At 37.4% G+C, this 14,116-nt stretch overlaps 1 protein-coding gene across 8 annotated transcripts in view; it reads left to right on the top strand.

Moving 5' to 3' along the window:
- Positions 1–14,116, top strand: part of LOC138740411 (phosphatidylinositol-binding clathrin assembly protein-like) — a 98,145-nt gene that overhangs the window by 51,606 nt on the left and 32,423 nt on the right. For 7 of the 8 annotated variants that reach the window (XM_069893004.1, XM_069893003.1, XM_069893001.1 and 4 more), the window contains exons 11-13: positions 8,718–8,756; positions 8,866–9,014; positions 10,930–11,033. In XM_069893004.1, the coding sequence (XP_069749105.1) occupies positions 8,718–8,756; positions 8,866–9,014; positions 10,930–11,033 (292 nt within the window). Of the gene's footprint in view, positions 1–147; positions 382–8,717; positions 8,757–8,865; positions 9,015–10,929; positions 11,034–14,116 lie in introns of those variants that run through there. The other variant, XM_069893005.1, reaches the window with a different exon arrangement.

Genomic DNA, 14,116 nt, shown 5'->3' with positions numbered 1-14,116 from the left:
CCTCCAAAACCCATAAATATTCAACATATACAATGCAATAAAAACATAAAACAATATCTTCACACAAAGGAAAATAAAAAACAAGAAAAATACGTCATCTATTTGTTACACACTGAATCAAGTTGTTTTGTTGTCTTATCATTTTAGGGGATAGAGGTCTGAGGCAAGCTCTCTCCGTTATGTTCCAAATTTGTTCAAATAATGTGACTTTATTTTTTAAATTATATGATATTTTTTCCAATGGAATACATTTATTCATTTCCATGTACCACTGCTGCATTCTCAGGTTCTCTTCCATTTTCCAAGTTGACATTATACATTTTTTTGTCAAAGCTATCATAATGAATCTTTTTCGCGCTTTTTCCAATTTGAGGCCTAATTCTCTACTTCTTATGTTACTTAAAAGAAAGATCTCTGAATTTTTTTTTGTGATTTTATTTAATATCTGATTTAGTTCTTCCCAAAATGTATTCACTTTTGTACATGTCCAAATTGCATGTATTGTTGTTCCTATTTCCTTCTTACAGCGAAAACATCTATCTGATAATGTTGGATCCCATTCTTTTAATTTTTGAGGAGTGATATGTAACCTGTGTAACCAATTATACTGTATCATGTGTAACCTTGTGTATATTGTTCCAGAACATAACTTTTCCCATGCTTCATTTTTTATCTTTATGTTTAAATCCTTTTCCCACTTTTGTTTAGGTTTATAGTTTATTTCATCATTTTATTTATCTTGCAGCTTAATGTACATGTTCATTATAAATCTTTTAATTATCATTGTGTCTGTAATCACATATTCAAAGCTGCTTCCTTCTGGTAATCTCAATCTGTTTCCCAATTTATCCTTTAAATAAGCTTTCAGTTGATGATATGCAAACATTGTACTATGAGTTATTCCATATTTGTACTTCAACTTTTCAAATGTTAATAAATTATTTCCCAAAAAAACAATTTTCTATTCTTTTGATTCCTTTTCTCTCCCATTCTCTAAAGGAAAAGTTATCTATTGTAAAAGGGATTAGTGGATTTTGGGTCAATAATAATTTTGGTCATTCACTTTTCCTTTCTAAGTGGATCTTCTTCCATATATTAAGTAAATAATGCAATACTGGTGAGCTTTTATATTGCACCAGCTTTTCATCCCACTTATAAAGTATATGTTCCGGTACCTTCTCCCCTATTTTATCAAGTTCTATCTGAGTCCAGTCTGGTTTTTCCCTTGTCTGGTAAAAATCTAATAAATACCTTAATTGTGCAGCTCTATAATAATTTTTAAAGTTTGGTAACTGCAAACCACCTTGGTTATATCTCTCTGTTAATTTATCTAACGCTACCCTTGGTTTCCTCCCTTTCCACAAGAATTTCCTTATTACTCTCTTTAGTTCATTAAAGAATTTTTCTGTTAAGGGAATTGGTATCGTTTGAAATAAGTATTGTATCCTTGGGAACACGTTCATTTTAATCCAGTTTACCCTCCCTATCAATGTTAATGGTAATTCTTTCCCATGTTCTAAGTCTTCCTGCAATTTCTTTATTAGTGGCTGATAATTTAGTTTGTACAAGTGGCTTAAGTTATTATCTAACCTAATCCCTAGGTATCGGATTGCTTGTGCTTGCCATTTAAATGGTGATTCTTTTTTAATTTCTGTATAATCCGCGTTACTCATTGGCATCACTTCACTTTCATTTGCGTTGATCTTGTACCCTGATATTTTTCCATATTCCTTCAATTTCTTATGTAATTCTTTTATTGATATTTCTGGTTCTGTTAGGTATACTATCATGTCAACTGCAAATAAGCTGATTTTATACTCCTCCTTTATTTTTATCCCTTTTATATTATTTTCTGTTTTTATCAGTTCTGCCAAAGGTTCTATTGCTAAGGCAAATATTGAGGGAGATAATGGACAACCCTGTCTAGTTGACCTACTTAATTTAAATTGGTTCAATACATGTCCATTTACTGCTACCTTCGCCAATGGTCCATTATACAATGCTTTAATTCAATTAATATATTTTTCTGGTTGATTGAACTTCTGTAATATTTTAAATAAGTAGTTCCACTTTACTCTGTCAAAGGCTTTTTCTGCGTCTAAAGCAACAGCCACTTTTGGTTTCTTATTTCCTTGAACTGCATGAATTAGATTAATAAGTTTACAGACATTATCCGATGTTCATCTTTTCTTAAATAAAGTTTGATCTTGTTTTACTATTTTTGGTACACAATCGGACAATCTGTTTGCTAATAATTTCGCTATTGTCTTATAATCAGAGCTAAGTAGAGATATTGGTCTATATGATGCTGGTGTTAATGGATCCTTCCCAGTCTTTGGTATTACTGTAATTATTGCTGTCTTGCATGAATCTGGCAAGTTTTGTTTCTTCTATCTGGTTCATTACTTCCATGAGAGGAGGAATTAATAACTCTTTAAATGTTTTATAGAATTCTATTGGGAATCCATCCTCTCCTGGTGTTTTATTGTTTGGCAGCTTTTTAATATATCCTGTTCTTCTTCTACTTCAAATGGTTTTATTAGTTTATTTTGTTCCTCTTCTTGCAATTTCAGCAGTTCAATTTTAGCTAAAAACTCCTCAATTTTATCATCTTTCCCCTCATTCTCAGTTTGGTTTAATTGTTCATAAAATTCCTTAAAGTTTTCATTAATCTCTGTTGGGTTATATGTAATTTGTTTGTCCTTTTTCCTTGATGCCAATACAGTTCTTTTAGCTTGTTCTGTTTTAAGTTGCCAGACTAATATTTTGAGTTTTTTTCTCCCAGTTCATAATACTTTTGCTTTATTTTCATTATGTTCTTCTCCACCTTGTAGGTTTGTAATGTTTCGTATTTTATTTTTTATCTGCCAATTCTCTTTTTCGTTCCATCATCCCTTTTTACTAGTTCCTTTTCTGTACTTACTATCTCCCTTTCCAACTGCTCCATTTCCCGATTGTAATCCTTTTTCATCTTAGTTACATAATTTATTATCTTTCCTCGAATGAAGGCTTTCATTGCGTCCCTTAATATAAATTTGCCTTTCACTGATTCTGTGTTTATTTCAAAATATGTTTTAATTTGGCGTTCAATAAACTCTCTAAATTCCTGCCTTTTAAGTAGCATGGAGTTTAACCTCCATCTATATGTTCTTGGTGGGATGTCCTCCAGTTCTATTGCTAATAACAGGGGTGAATGATCTGATGGTAGTCTAGCTTTATACTCAGTTTTCCTAACTCTCCCTTGAATATGGGCCAACAACAAAAACATATCAATCCGAGAGTATTTTTTATGCCTACTTGCATAATATGAACATTCCTCTCCATATATCCATAAGTTTCATTTCCTGCATTGATTTAACCATAAATTTGGCTACTTTATTCTTTTAGCTTGTCTTTTCTCCAGTTTTATCCAACATTGGATCCAAATTAAGGTTAAAATCCCCTCCTATCAATAGATTTTCTTGTGTGTCTGCAATCTTCAAAAAAAATATCCTGCATAAACTTTTGATCCTCCTCATTAGGTGCATATATATTGAGCAAGTTCCAAAATTCTGAGTATATCATTACATACCTCCCTGCTGGATCTATTATTTTCTCCTCTATTTTGATTGGTACATTTTTGTTAACTAATATGGCTACACCTCTAGCTTTTGAATTATATGATGCTGTCGCTATATGTCCTACCCTGTCTCTCTTTAATTTGTTATGTTCCACTTCAGTTAGAAGCGTTTCCTGCACAAGCTAGTGGAGTTGTTCTAGTGAACTGCTGAGGACTCGAAAGGCCGACATGGCCTGTTTCCGCTCCATAAGTGGTTATATGGTTAAATGCTATATCTATTTTTTCTTTCTTCAGTAAATTTAGTAGCCTCTTCCTTTTAATTTGGTTATGTATTTGTCTTGGGTAAACTTATACCTCTCATTTTGTTCATTTTAGATTGGTCACAGTGTTTGAGCTACCGAAAGAAAATAGACACACACACCGAGAGCAGTTCAGTCTACACAAATGTTTATTACTAATTCAAAAGCTGATTTCACACAACAATATGCAAGCACTTCCCAACTATACTTATCAACGCTTGGACTGGTCCCAACTGCCGAAGCGAGGCAACGACTGCACACTTGTAGTAGGTTGTCAGGGTGCTGGTAGCAGCTTCTCCACCTCCCCCGACCGGGACGTTGCTCGGACTCTGGCTGTTCTTCCTTCTTGACAAGGGGTGTTCCCACCCCTCGGAGAGTCTAAACTTCAGTACAGGACCACAGGCTTATATACCCCAAAAACAATTAATCATGCGCCTACTCCTTCTAATATTTGTCAGTCAAAATCAAAACTGAACATTATATTCTACAATTTAGAAGATTAATTATTATGGAACCAGGATGTTATGATTTCCTGGTTTATCTCGTAGATACAAAGACTTATTAAAACTTCTCGAGCAAGACAGGTTGTGACCAATTCGTCAATTTCAGAGTGTTGCATTTGACAACTGCTTTCCCTGAGCCTCACAGTGGAATTCCATTTCAAAGTGTATCTTCAGATAAGTCCCCATGGCTGAGTTTAATTACATCTGCTAGTTCTGAAAGTAAGGTCACCTGCGTGTGGACCCAGTGTCGTCAGTTCCACATAAGCAAAAAGTATCTGGGTACATGGTTTTAATCCTCCATTACAGTATTCCATTAATGTTTATAGTCATATCGTTCAACGTGGCCAACTTATATCTTGCTTACACCTCTTTTCCGCTTTCTCGCCACCTCCATCCCCCTTTTTCCCATTTTCATCTCTTAGTTTTCCCTTTTTATACTCTTTATACGACAACACATTTAAAACATAAAATACTTCAACAATTCCCACACCCAATAATACCTTAACTCCAAATGCTCCCCCTCTCTGAGTTGCCCCTTGTCCCTTGCCGGGCAACCACAACTCCCCTTTTCATTTGGATTGCGATCCTGTTCGCAAACGTCAACTGATTTTGCAGTGACAGTTATTCCCTCAACCCCCAGCACCCCCAGAAAACACTTTTTTTTTTACACATGTAACAAAGCTTTTTTTTTTTACCCCCTTCCTTCCTTCCCTTCTCTTTTCCCTCTTTAGTCCTTTATATATACATTGTTTTTACATCTTTATATATACTTTATTGCCGTTCTTCATTCTTGTTACATCTCTTCATCTGTCCTGCAAATGTTCTGTGAATTTTTGTGCTTCCTCCGGATCCGAGAACAGTCTGTTTTGCTCCCCGATTTTAAGCACGGCTGCATGTCTTAACATGAATTCATAACCTTTTTTCCATAAAATATAGTTTTCATTGTATTAAACTCCTTCCTCTTTAAGAGTTCAAAACTTATGTCTGGGTAAAAAAATAATTTTCTGTCCCTTGTATTCCAATCTTCTCTAACTTTATTCCTTGCCCATTCCAGTATATTTTCTCTTGTCATATATCTCAAAAATTTTACTAAGATGGATCTTGGTTTTTGATGTGTCTACAGTTTCGGAGCTAGTGCTCTGTGTGCCCTTTCTATTTCCATTTCTTCCTGCATTTCTGTCATTCCCAGGACCTTCATGATCCATCCTTTTATAAATTCTTTCATGTTTGTGCCTTCTTCACCCTCCTTCAGGCCCACTATTTTTATGTTGTTTCGCCTACTATAATTTTCCAACATATCAATTTTCTGAGATAACAACTCTTGTGTCTCTTTAATTTTTTTGTCACTTTCTTGCAATTTTTCTCTTGTCATTTACTTCATATCTACAGCCGTTTCCCGTTCTTCCACATTCTCTACTCTTTTCCCTATTTCTGTCATGACCAGTTTTAAACTTTGCATTTTATCTGCTGTTCTTTTCATTTTTCTTTTAATTGCAGTAAATTCTAATGATCACCATTCTTTTAATGATCTCATTTGTTCTTCACAAAAGGCTTTATCTATATTCTGTCCCTCTGTTTTACCTTTTATTTCTCTGTGAAGATCTTGGTCATCGTTTTCCTTTTCTTCTATGTCTGTACCTGTTTTTGTGTCTTCTTCTCTTCTTTGTGTCTGTGTCTCTTCTGTTTTTCCTGATGAGGTGCTTGTATCTCTTTGTCGGGCCTCGTCTTGCTGGGCCTCTTGCTGTTGGTCCTCCCCTCCTGGGCTGCCTGTCTTTCGGGCCTCTTGCCGTTGATCCTCTTGTCGGTCACCCCGCCGTCTTTCTCCCTCGTCTGTTTCCTCGCTCCCTCCCCTGCCGCCATCCTCATCCTCCAGCTGAGCGTCCTGCTGTCGGACGTCCCTCAGCTGGTCGCGCTGTGGCTGTCTGATCCTCTGCTGAGTCCCCTCCTGTCGGTGTTTTCTTTTTCCTTTGATTGCGCAGTTGCGCACTTTGTTTGGCTCCGAGAGCCATTTTTGAAGTCCACCAGTCGGGAGGTCGTGACTCCGCAGGGAAGGCATCAACCTCAGGGATCGGGTTCTCCTCGCCACCACAGCTCCCTGTTCCTTCATGCAGGTAAAGCCGCCTTCTTTTTTCTCCGGTGACTTTTTTTTTTCGGTTGTTTTTACTTTCTCTTTCATGGGTGCCATCTTTCTCTTCTCTGTAACTTTATCTTCTATGTCTTATATTTTATATTTGTCGAGCTTTGTCTTTTCCTAACTTTTTTTCTGGAGAGGGCTGGTTTTACCCGACCGGCCACTACTCCATCACGTGACTCCTCCTCCATTAAAGCATCTTAATGTAATTTTGGAATACTGATGCTACATGACCTGCTGAGTTTCTCTAGCATTTTTGTGTATTGTGATACAATCCCAGTATCTGAAGACTTTCCTGTTTAACTTGGGATGCTTAAAGCTCTATCTTTTCAACAATTCTTAGATCTTTGATCTTCAGGTTACAAGCTTTGGGATGAGGTTAGGGACTTTTTTTGGGGGGGGGGCAATATGTGGGATAGTAGGTACTCTGTTAGATTTTAGATTCATTTGTAACAAAGGAGTTTTGAAGTTAGAAATTGGTTTGAGATTGAGAAATGCTTTGAGAAGTCATGCATTTTGTATCAATTCAGAATGTATTAATATTTTCTATTTTATTACATGTTTTAGCTGGTTGGTAATACATGTCAAACATTCAAGAATTGAACCATTCATTCACCAATTGTGAGGAGGTAAATTTGGTAACTGCTTCCTTGTCAATTAGAACTGGCAACAAATTAACATACCCAGTAAATAACTACTACAGTACAACTCCGATTATTCAAAATGTTCAGGACCATACCTACGTCAGATAACTGGTCTTTTTTTTTAAAGCAGCCTAGTAGCAACACAAATCACATATAAATGTTTAAACACTAAACAAGGGAAGGCTTTTTAAGCATTAAAATAATGTTTAATTCTCACCCAAAAATTGCTGGCTGCAACGCTGCCACCAATCCCTGACATGTCCCCACCGCTAATCCCCAGGGAGGCTTCCCGGTCTGGTGGAACACTTATTGGCAAGTCAGCAGACTCCTGTCTCCTCGTGGGCTCATTCCGGCTGGAGCTATTCCTGCTTTGTGTCCTGGTTCTCGATGTTAGAGCCCGAACAGACCCAGTCTTCACCTGCGCACTCTCCCCCTCCCAACCGCTGCTGACAGTCACCTCCACCTCCTCACCGAGGTCTCCGCTCCTGCCCGGGAGCCCACTCTCCTTGATGATGCCAGGACAAAGGATTCTTCTGACCACTTTAGACTGGGAGACAGTGGCACACAATCTGAGAGGGAGAGTTGGAGATAAAAGTCAATACAGGAAGGTAAAGAAGAAATGGAAAGAGAAAGAGGAGGGAGTTACCTGAAATAAGGACAATCATCGCTTTAATTTCATGTGGAGTGAATTTTTTTCAACCTGTGAGGTCAGTTCAGCTCCAAAAAAAAGTTTTGTATATATGAGGATTGCTGATTTGTTTTGGATATCCTCATTTATCCGAAATTTTTAAAAATTTTTGAGAATCTGATTTCTGATAATCAAAGTTGTACTGTATATGCCAAATAAGATGGAAGCCCAAAAGAAATCTTAATGACACATCCAATGTTTTAATGCGAGAAACCTCTCGAGTGAGGGAGATGATCTCGCGACATGGATTAGTATTTAGGACTCGGATATTATAGCCATAGCGGAAATGTGGCTGACGGGGGCTGGGATAGCAGCTCAATATTCTGGTTACAGATGCTACCGACATGTTGGAGGAGGTGCGAAAGGTGAGGGAATTGCATTTTTGATTAGAGAGAACATCATAATAGTAGTTGGACTTGATTTTCTTGTGTGATGATCCAGTAAGCTTAAATGGTTGGAACTCAGAAACAAAAAAGGGCTGATCACAGCTGATTGAATTATTTTATATGTGCCTCTTTCCCACTATAAAATTTAGAGGAGTAAATAGTAAGGATGTCATAGAATAATATGTAATAATGTCATAATAGTTGATGACCAACTTCCCTCACTCACTGGATTTCCCAGAATCTGAAGGGCATGGACGGGACAGAATGTAATAAGTGTGTCTGTGAAGGTGTCATTAAACTATATTAAGGGCCATACTCAAGATGCCCAATTAAAACAGGACATCCTATTGAGGAACAATCAAACCAAGTGCTTGATGTGTTCGAGGGCGAGCATTTGGCTTGATCGTTGTTTTGTCACAAAACTATGCTCCAAAATTTGAAACTGTTTGAACTGAGAAACAACCCTTCCAACTAGCAAAACCTAATCTCTAATCTCTGCTTATGTAGGCAAAGTGTGATACCATTCTACCAGGATTTTCGATACAGGTATGTATTTTTATTCATTAACAATTGAATTCATTTTTATTTACCATACATGTATTTTTTTTAAATTCAAAGTCATCATGAGAAATCTGACTTGAGACTCTCTTAACAGGAGCAGCTGCAAAAAGAGGTACCTATACAACCCCAGTCAGCAACTGCATCCACCACTGTATCTCCAAGCTCCACATCAGGAAGGAGTATCAGTACAACAGCAGGAGTTGATCTATTCTCAGTCTCCACACCAGTAACAAGTACAAACAGGTGAATGTCTTTTAATTTAAATAACACTGTGTTATTTGCTGAAAATTGTTTTTTTTTTGGACACGTTTTTGTCAATTTATAATACAAAGAATAAAGCAAATGATCAGGAATTGGATTGTAGAAATAAAGTTAGTCTTGTTGTCAAGATGCTTCTGCAGGTCAAGTACCCCTTATCCAAAGATTCAAAAAGATCCAAAAATTGATTTTTTTTAAAAAAAGTGCTGACATGCTGTCACAAGTGGGGGGGGGGGGGGAAATCAACACTTAAATTGCCCGGGGTTCTAATGCTCTGTTGGTACCAGTTTGATGACAATAACAGTTTTTAAAAGAAAAACCTTTTGCTTCTGACCGGAACTGGGTTCAAGTCTTCAGCTACAGCCAGAGACAGCGACTCAGTTTTCAATATCGGGTACAGTGCTGTCTGCACCAAAGAAGCCACCTTGGGCTCCTGGGCAGGAGCGAGAACCTCAGGCTCCCAGGCAGGTGTAAGGACCAGCGGCAACAGTTGTTGGGGGGTGGCAGTGGTGCTGGACTGGCAGCAGTGGGGAAATGTTGGGGACCGTCGGTGACAGTGGGGAGGTGGTCCTTTATAAGAGATCAAGTTTTTTTTTCCTTTGGTAAGTACTATACTTCATGTGAATTTTTCACTTGTGGCATCATGTCGGTGCTTAAAAAGCCTGGCATTTGTTTGTTTTTGTTATTGCTGATAAAGATATTAAGCTGATGCTGCTTAGTTCCATTGTTCCAAAGTACAAAAAAAACCCAAAAACCGAAAAAAGTCTAGTCCCAGGCATTTCGGATAAGGGTTACTCGACCTGTATATACATTTTAATTTGCAATTTTCTCTGACTTAATTGGGGTTCCTCACCAATTCCAATCCTCCATCCTTTGCTGAAGATTAAACATGCTGATGGTTGCATATTTGCAGTAAAAATCTAGTTGCAAATATTTCTTTGTAGAATACAAGAATGATAATGGAGGGAAAAAAATATAATTTAAAAAATTATATTATGTAAGTGGAATGAAATCTCATGCAAACAGTTGATTTGGTAAAGGTCATGCATCCATTTAGATGCGTAGGGAAGAAAAAATGACAATTCTAACTGATTTTGCTTGACACTTTCTTTATGGCTACAGCATTGAATTCAGTCTCAACGATGCAATTGCAGTGTTATTGCGCTGATGTCAGTAAATGTGCAGTTATCCATCAAATAGCAGTAATTAGATGTCAAATTTAAAATTGCCATAAGCCAGTCTAAATCATCTCAAAGGAAAAACATTGAATGAATCAATAATATTTAAAAGTGCTGGAGAAACTCAGCAGGTTGCACAGCATCTGTGGGAAGGTAGCTCACATTTCAGGCAGTAGGCAGGTGGCTGAATAAAAAGGTTGGGAGAAGGGGGAGGAGTACAGGTCGTAGGTGGATATGGGTAGGAGAAAAAAAAGAGTCGATGGGAGCTCGTGGGAGGGGTTTAATTGAAACTGGAGAATTGATGTTGCTACTGTCTACTTTGAAAATGCTCTGAGAGAACATTCGATGGTGTTCCTCCAATTTGCAGGTAGCTTTGGTTTGGCAGTGCATGATGCCAGGGGTGTCTAGAATTAAAATGATTGTCCATGGGGAGGTCCCTCATTGCAGCAAACATAGTGAAGGTGCTCAACGAAACTATCTCCCAGTCTGTGTCCACTCTCTATGTAGAGGAGACCACTGCAGAAGTACTGGATGATATTACTTTCTCAATGGATTCAGTATGCAGATATGAATTCAAACCGTCAAAAATCCACAGATATGTGGATAACTACTGAGCACTACCCTCCTGCGTTTGTACTTTCAATCTCGAAGTGTCAGAACAAACTTTTATATGAGAAATCTTCATGTAGCCTTAACTTGAAATTTTTTGGTTTCTTATACAGTGCACCCAGTCTTTCCAGTGACATCTTCAATATGCAGTCAGCTTTTGTACCAACAGTGCAGAGCACCCCAGCAATATCATCCTCTGTTGCCAATGCTTGGGGAGGTAAGTTTGATGCCATCTTCATTTTGATGAAGGATTAATTTGATATGTTTGTTTGAAGTGTAATCAATAGCATTATTCATTTCAAATTTGTGCATCAGAATTTTTGCTGAGCTTGCATGGCAGAATGCTGAGCCAAAAATTATGAACTGGATTGATTTATTTATTTGCCACATGGCTGTATTTGTTCTAGTGATGCTTTTGCATGTCGATTTTTCAACTCATAACATTGTTAGAAAAATTGCACACAAAAGCAGAAATGTGTCTCAAAGGCAGGAAATTGATTAGTAAATGGAAGATCATTGAGACAGATTTTGGGTATACATTTCAATCAGCAGAAAATAATTATCAGTGTCCCCTAGATATTTGTGCTATGTTCTATCTTTTTCACTGTATTTATCAATTAATTAAAAGAAATAAAGCACCATATTTGTTTAGCGAAGCAGCCGGATGTTGTTCAAACTGATGCACTTCTGATCAAAGAATTGTTAAAGTCTAAGAATTATGACCGAGGAGAGAATGAAGTCGGTGGAACCAGACTACTTCCCAGCTGCAGTTCTGAGAGCACCCACTTGAAAATTAGTTAAACCTGTGGTCCAGATACTTGAGCACAGTTACGACACCCAACAATGATGAAAATAGCCCTGTTGTTTATTGCTTACTAGAGCAGAACAAATCCATTGGCTATTTACCATTGTCAGTCTACAGAATTATTGCATCAACAATACTAGTACTTCCAGTAACCCATTTACTGAGTTTGGGTTTCATCTTTATTTCACCATGGACCATAATTTGAATTCCCAACATCAAGTAACTGTCAGCAATATCATAAATTGTTTGGCATCCAGAAACTTTTTTTAAAAAGTCATTGTGCAAAAATACTTTCATGTCCAGAATCCTATTTGCATAAAGCTGGTGTGATTATGGACACTCGATCATTTCAGCCTTGGAAAATCAGAACTACTGTTTCACATGGCAGTTTTCTACGCTTGGCCATCTTCAGCATGTTCACTAATGCTCTTCCTTGTGTCATAAGGTCAGATATTTATGAACAATCTATAGTGAATCAAGAAGGTAGTTCACTACCATTTTTTTTGAAGGCAGTAGAAAATAGGCACTAAATACTGGCTTTTCTCAAAAGGAACCAAAAAAAAATTGTTTTCCAAAATTGCATAAATAATGATAGGCTAATGGTTTGTTAACTTTCATTCATGGGTCGGGGGAATGTTGGAAAACAAAGGAATGAGTCTACCCTCAAATTAGACCATTTCTGGAGTATATTGCTTTAAGTTCTCGGAGCCTTCTCCCAGAAAGGCTGTATCGATTATTTTAAGGGTTGTCTAATGCAGATTTACCAGAATGAGGCTGGAGCTGAGGGGAGTTACAGTGCCCTCCATAAGACATTTTTCCTTTATTTGCCCCTGTGGTCCACAACTTTAAACTTGTAATCAAATAATTCATGTGTAATTGAAGTGCACATTCCAGATTATATTCAAGGTTATTTGTATACATTTTGGTTTGACCATGTAGAAATTGCACCATAATGTTTGGGACATTTGGCTTCACAGGTGTTTGTAAGTATTCAGGTTTGTTTAATTGTTTCATTGGTGCAGCTGTAAGTCACCTACGCTTGCTTCTCAGCTTTTGGTCTCTTACGGAGTCTGTAGTTGCTGCCAGTTTTCAACATGAAGAACAGAGTTGTGCCAATGAAAATCAAATAAGCTGAAAAACAAGAATAAAACAGACATCACCAAACCTTAGGATTTACTAAAATGAACAGTTTGGAACATCGTTAAGAAGAAAGAGCATTCTGGTGAGCTCAGTAATTGCCAAGGGACTGGTCGCCAAAGAAGACCCCACTACTGATGACAGAAGAATTCTCATCACAATGAAGAAAAATCCCCAAGTATGTCCGACAGATCAGAATCACTCTTCAGGAGGCAGGTGTGGATATGCCTATAACTACTGTCTGCAGGAGACTTCATGAAAAGAAATGCAGACATATCACTGCACCACTAGTTGGTCACAAAAAGGATGGGCAGATTACTGTTTGCCAAGAAGTATTTAAATGAGCCTCCAGAATTCTGGAAAAAGGTCTTGTGGCCAAATGAGACCAAAATACCGCTATCAGAGTGATGGCTAGAGCAAAGTGTGGAGGCATAAAGGAATGCCTTCTGTCGTGGTTTGCAGTGTAGCCTCTATTTATTTTCATGAAGTCTTCTGTGGACATTAGTCATTGATGTATTCACACCTGCCTCCTGAAGACTGTTTCTGATCTATCAGACATAAGTTTGGGGATTTTTCTTCATTTTGATGAGGATTCTTCTGTCATCGGCAGTGGAGATCTTCCTTGGGCTACTGGCCTTCTTTGCGATCACTAAGCTCACCAGTTTGCTCTTTTCTTTGATGTTCCAAACTGTTAATTTTGGTCATCCTAAACTTTGGGTGATGGCTCTTACTGTTTTATTCTTGTTTGTCAGCCTCATAATGGCTTATTTAATTTTCATTGGGCACAACTCTGGTCGTCATGTTGAAAAATGGCATCTACAGATGCCAACGGTAATCAAAAGCTTGCTCTCTTATACCTACACCAATGAAGCAATTAAACATACCCAAGCACTGACAAACGCCTGTGAAACCAACAATCCCAACATTATGGTGCCCTGAAATGAGTGTACTCTGTTTCAAAGGTGCAATAATTTCTACATGGTCAAACCAAAAAGTATGCAAATAACCTTGAGTAAAATCTGGTGACCACTTTAATTACATGTGAATTGTTTAATTTTAAATTTAAAACTTGAGCACAGGGGCAAATAAAGGAGAAAAAAAAGTGTCTATGGAGGGAACTGTATGAGGCTAGATTAGATGGCATGGGTGGGTTCTTGTGTTAACATGATTATTAGCTACAAACAAACGGAGGCATTCAAAATTACCCTTTTTTTGGCTGAAAGGAAATTATTCCTTGATTTGGGGGAATCAGTCTTGGTTTGAAAACCTCAAGTGTACAGACTTGTATTATTGAAGATTTTAGTTATGTTACTGATTTTTTTTTTTAAATTGTATGTAAATTTTCTTCTGTAATAAAT

This window comes from Narcine bancroftii, chromosome 8 (genome assembly GCF_036971445.1).
Source record: "Narcine bancroftii isolate sNarBan1 chromosome 8, sNarBan1.hap1, whole genome shotgun sequence".
NCBI lineage: Eukaryota > Metazoa > Chordata > Chondrichthyes > Torpediniformes > Narcinidae > Narcine > Narcine bancroftii.
Note: the sequence above shows the minus strand (reverse complement) of the source record. Positions and strands in the feature narration are given on the sequence as shown.